General features: G+C 39.0%; 1 protein-coding gene across 2 annotated transcripts; it reads left to right on the forward strand.

Annotated features, from left to right (window-relative positions):
• Positions 1-1409: 1409 nt before the first annotated feature.
• On the forward strand, positions 1410-3894 carry LOC106316026. Of its 2 annotated transcripts, XM_013753888.1 has the most exons (5): positions 1410-1470; positions 1894-1942; positions 2039-2329; positions 2700-2940; positions 3442-3894. In XM_013753888.1, the coding sequence occupies exons 2-5, from the start codon at positions 1931-1933 to the stop codon at positions 3483-3485; spliced, it is 588 nt and encodes a 195-aa protein (XP_013609342.1). In that variant the 5' UTR covers positions 1410-1470; positions 1894-1930; the 3' UTR covers positions 3486-3894. The 2 variants fall into 2 exon arrangements, with proteins under 2 accessions (XP_013609342.1, XP_013609343.1); XM_013753889.1 differs by lacking the exon at positions 2700-2940 and having other exon boundaries at positions 2039-2305; positions 3555-3894.
• The last annotated feature ends 687 nt before the right edge of the window (positions 3895-4581 follow it).

Genomic DNA, 4581 nt, shown 5'->3' on the forward strand with positions numbered 1-4581 from the left:
AATATCCTATAAATATAAACAATTTATAAAACATTCTCAACACAAGTTTGTTTTTAGAAATCATAGTTGTTGTTACTCACCCATGTACACAAAATAATCTAGGAACACAGGTAAATGTATACATAAAAGTAGAGGGAATCATCATTTGCTTATTTATATATATATATATATATATATATATATTATAACTTTGTTTGTAAACATCATTACATATATTTAGCTTTCGAAGGTTATGTATATGTCACAACACGAGACAAACACACACAACATCTATCTATCTACGGAAGGAAGAAATGATACTTACAAGATGGGCAAGCACTTCACAATGGCCATGTTCGTTTGGAGGTCGCTAGCGTCAGCGACCAACCTGAGCGTCTAAACGTTGTTCGTTTACCGGTCGCACGTTCAGCGACTGATCGCAGCGACCAGACGCTAGCGACCCGCGATTAAAAATTTTGATCGCCGAGAAATTCAGCGTTTGCGACCAAAACCTGCGATCAGAAAAAAAAAACTCAAAATACAAAAACACCCTCAATCTATCTTCAAAATTACAAAATAATACCATTAACCTAGATCCTAAAATAATTTCTCACGCCTCAGCTCTCTCTCTCTCTTAGCCATCTCTCACGCCTCTCTTCTCTCTCTCTCTCTCTCTCTCTCTCTTTTCCATCTCTCACGATCTCTCAGGCCTCAGCTCTCTCTCTCTCCCTTCACCATCTCTCACGCCTCTCTCACACCTCTCTTCACCATCTCTCACGATCTCTCATCTCCATCTCTCACACCTCTCTTCACCTCTCACGATCTCTCGTCTCCATCTCTCACGCCTTAGCTCTCTTAAAGGTCAGTTCTCTCTCTCTCTCTCTCTCTCTCTCTTTTCCATCTCTCACGATCTCTCAGGCCTCAGCTCTCTCTCTCTCCCTTCACCATCTCTCACGCCTCTCTCACACCTCTCTTCACCATCTCTCACGATCTCTCATCTCCATCTCTCACACCTCTCTTCACCTCTCACGATCTCTCGTCTCCATCTCTCACGCCTTAGCTCTCTTAAAGGTCAGTTCTCTCTCTCTCTCTCTCTCTCTCTCTTTTCCATCTCTCACGATCTCTCAGGCCTCAGCTCTCTCTCTCTCCCTTCACCATCTCTCACGCCTCTCTCACACCTCTCTTCACCATCTCTCACGATCTCTCATCTCCATCTCTCACACCTCTCTTCACCTCTCACGATCTCTCTTCTCCATCTCTCACGCCTTAGCTCTCTTAAAGGTCAGTTCTCTCTCTCTCTCTCTCTCTCTCTCTTTACCATCTCTCACGATCTCTCAGGCCTCAGCTCTCTCTCTCTCCCTTCACCATCTCTCACGCCTCTCTCACACCTCTCTTCACCATCTCTCACGATCTCTCATCTCCATCTCTCACACCTCTCTTCACCTCTCACGATCTCTCGTCTCCATCTCTCACGCCTTAGCTCTCTTAAAGGTCAGTTCTCTCTCTCTCTCTCTCTCTCTCTCTTAGCGTTTTGTGTTAGAATAATGGAACCCTTAGATTACTTAAGTTGGATGTTGGGTTTTTTGATTCTTGATATGGGTTATGGTATAATCAGAACAAGAACAAGAGAAACTAAGTGTGTGGTTACCAGAAAATGGGGCGATCTGGTGTGTGATTTTGTGTTAGAATAGAACAAGAACTCAAACCCATGCTCCAATACAGTCTTTAAAAAATGGCCAGTATTTGATTATCAAATCTCTGTTTTTAATCCGATTATAGACATGGGTTTTATGGGTTTGGGTTCCTGCGAATGTTTTCAAACATGGGTTTGAGTTCTTTTTGGTCTGTGACGTTTTGTTTAAGTCAAATTTATTGTTTATAGTTTGGTCACTTAGGTCTGTATTATCTTTTCAGGTTTGGACATAAATCACAACAAGATAAGACAAGAAGAATGGCTGATGACGTAAGTGTTTTAGGCAGTTCTAGTTTCTTAGATCTTTTGTGATAGTTTTTTCTGCTAGTTTAGCTTGTTTGTCTATTGATGAGACTTGTTATTTAGAAATGGACCGATGAAGAAGTTAGGTATTTCTTTGCTCTTTATGCTGATGAGAAAAAGAAAGGGAACAGACCAAGGAGTGGCATGAATCTAGCTGGAAGAGAGTTCATCGTAAATAAGTTTGAAGAGAAATTTGGTAAGAGATGGATATGGGACAGGTTTAAGAACAAGGTTGATATTAGTAGAAAAGCATATGTCAAGTTCAAGAAGCTTACCCACAATAGAACCGGGCTTGTCTATGATTCTTTGGGAAGGTTGGAGATGTCGGATGCTTGGTGGGATCAACGCATTGCGGTAAGTATCTTTCTATTAGTCTTCAGTGTATTAGAGTTCTCTTTCTGCATTTAAAAAATTTACTCACATCTATTGTTTTTGTAATGAGATTTATACTCTTATGCCTCTTGGATCTGTCTAAAATTGATTTTGGCTGAGATGAATTAGTGGTCATTGACTGTTTAATATATCTTTTGTGAATATGCTTGAATGATTGGATATTTTATATTTTGTTTTTGCATTTAATCCCCTGTTTTCTCTTTTAGAGTGGTGTTTAGAGTGAAAAATATTAGACATTGAATTAATAATGTCAGTATTAGCTTGAAAAAAATATTAGACATTGAAAACTACTGTATGTTTCAAATATACTAAATTTTTTTTTCTTAAACAGGAATGGCAAGATGCAAGAAAGTATAAGACCAAAGTGCCTCCAAACATGGATGTGTTTGAAGCAGAGTTTGGTGCTGTTACTGTAACTGGAGCAGAAGGATGGTGTGCTCAGCAAGGAGAAGCTAGCTTAGATTCTAGAGTAGATGCAGAGAAGGATGATGAGTCTGATTCAGTTGACACTGAGATGCCAGCACCAAGAGAAGGAACAAGTAGAGCTGGAGGTTCAAAAAGAAAGCGTAAGGAATTTGATCAAGAGCCTTACGCTTGGTGAGTTCACAAGAGTATGTCCTGCTTTGAGAAATGATGATCGATAGTGGCTATTTTTTAAAGACTGTATTGGAGCATTGGATGGAACTCATATCTCAGTCCGCCCTCCTAAGCGAAATGCAGAAGCATACAGGGGAAGAAAACAGGAGCCAACCATGAATGTCCTTGCTATGTAACTTTGATATGAAGTTCATATATGCTTATGTGGGTGTGCCGGGTAGAGCCCATGACACAAAGGTATTAACTTATTGTGCGAGGAATGAGCCTTTTTTTCCACATCCACCAAATGGAAAGTATTATTTGGTTGATGCTGGATATCCCACAAGAACAGGGTATCTTGGTCTGTATCGTAGAGTTCGATATCATCTCGATCAGTTCAACAGAGGAGGACCACCAACGAACACTCGAGAGGTATTCAACCGGAGACATTCAAGCTTGCGATCAGTGATTGAGCAGACATTTGGAGTGTGGAAAGCAAAATGGAGAATTCTTAACCGTAGGCATCCAAAATATGGTTTGATCAAATGGATAAAGCTAGTGACGGCAACGATGGCTCTACACAACTTCATACGTGATTCACATCGAGAAGATAATGATTTTGTGCATTGGCAGAGAAGAGAAGAATATCATACTCATGGTGATAATGATGAAGAAGAAAGAGATGAAGAGGAAGATGAAGAAGAAGAAGAAGAAGATGGTGATGGTCATGGTGGACATATTCCATATGAGCCGACTGGTGATAGAACCATGGAAGGTTTACGTGATCATATTGGTAATGAGTTGAGTAGAGGATATCGATTACCTTACTAGTTTATTTGATTTGAGTTTGTACTGATTATTATTATAAGTTACTCGTATGATCACTTTTTTTATTATTTAGACTTTTTCAATATTCTAAGTTACAAGGAATCATATTCAAGTGTAGACTTTTTAATTAGAGTTATAGATTATTAATGTGACAACTCATAAACAAATCAAATTTTTATGGATTTTCTATGCAAATAAGTATTCACAATGCAATGCATGAGACTCATGGCAAGTAAACAAAACAGAAAATGATGTGAGATAGTAGACTCTCCCCCAAACTTACTTCACACAGTCCCTTGTGTGAGAGTAAGCTCAAGAAAGAAATCCAAAGGAAAGAAATAAACATGAAAACTAAATATATACAAGGTTGGAGTGACACTTACTTGAAGTTATTGGCTGAATTGGGTGGTAGAGGACCCTTGGCCTCAGATTTATTTCACTTGTAGACATGGGCTGAAGCGGAGAAGGCAAGTGTCTAGAGTCACAATGCTTCACATCAGCCATGGTAAGTAAGACTTGACCTAAAAAACCTCAATCATGCTTATTAAATAACCTAAAAAAAAAAGATAAAAAAATATATATATATATATATATAATGGATATACATGAGATTTCCTCCCAAGTGAGCTTGTTTTAAGTCTCTAGCTTGACTTTGTGTGCTTGTTAATCATAGGTATCAAAAGGTTGAGCCAATGCACCTTTGGTCCTTCTCCTACAAGAACAAGGAACCAAGTATGCAAAGGAGCACACTACTATCCATAGAAAATAGACAGATTTTTCCTCAAAGAGCTTCACTAAAGATGTGACAT

Source organism: Brassica oleracea, chromosome C9, assembly GCF_000695525.1.
Source record: "Brassica oleracea var. oleracea cultivar TO1000 chromosome C9, BOL, whole genome shotgun sequence".
In the NCBI taxonomy this organism is placed as follows: Eukaryota; Viridiplantae; Streptophyta; class Magnoliopsida; order Brassicales; family Brassicaceae; genus Brassica; species Brassica oleracea.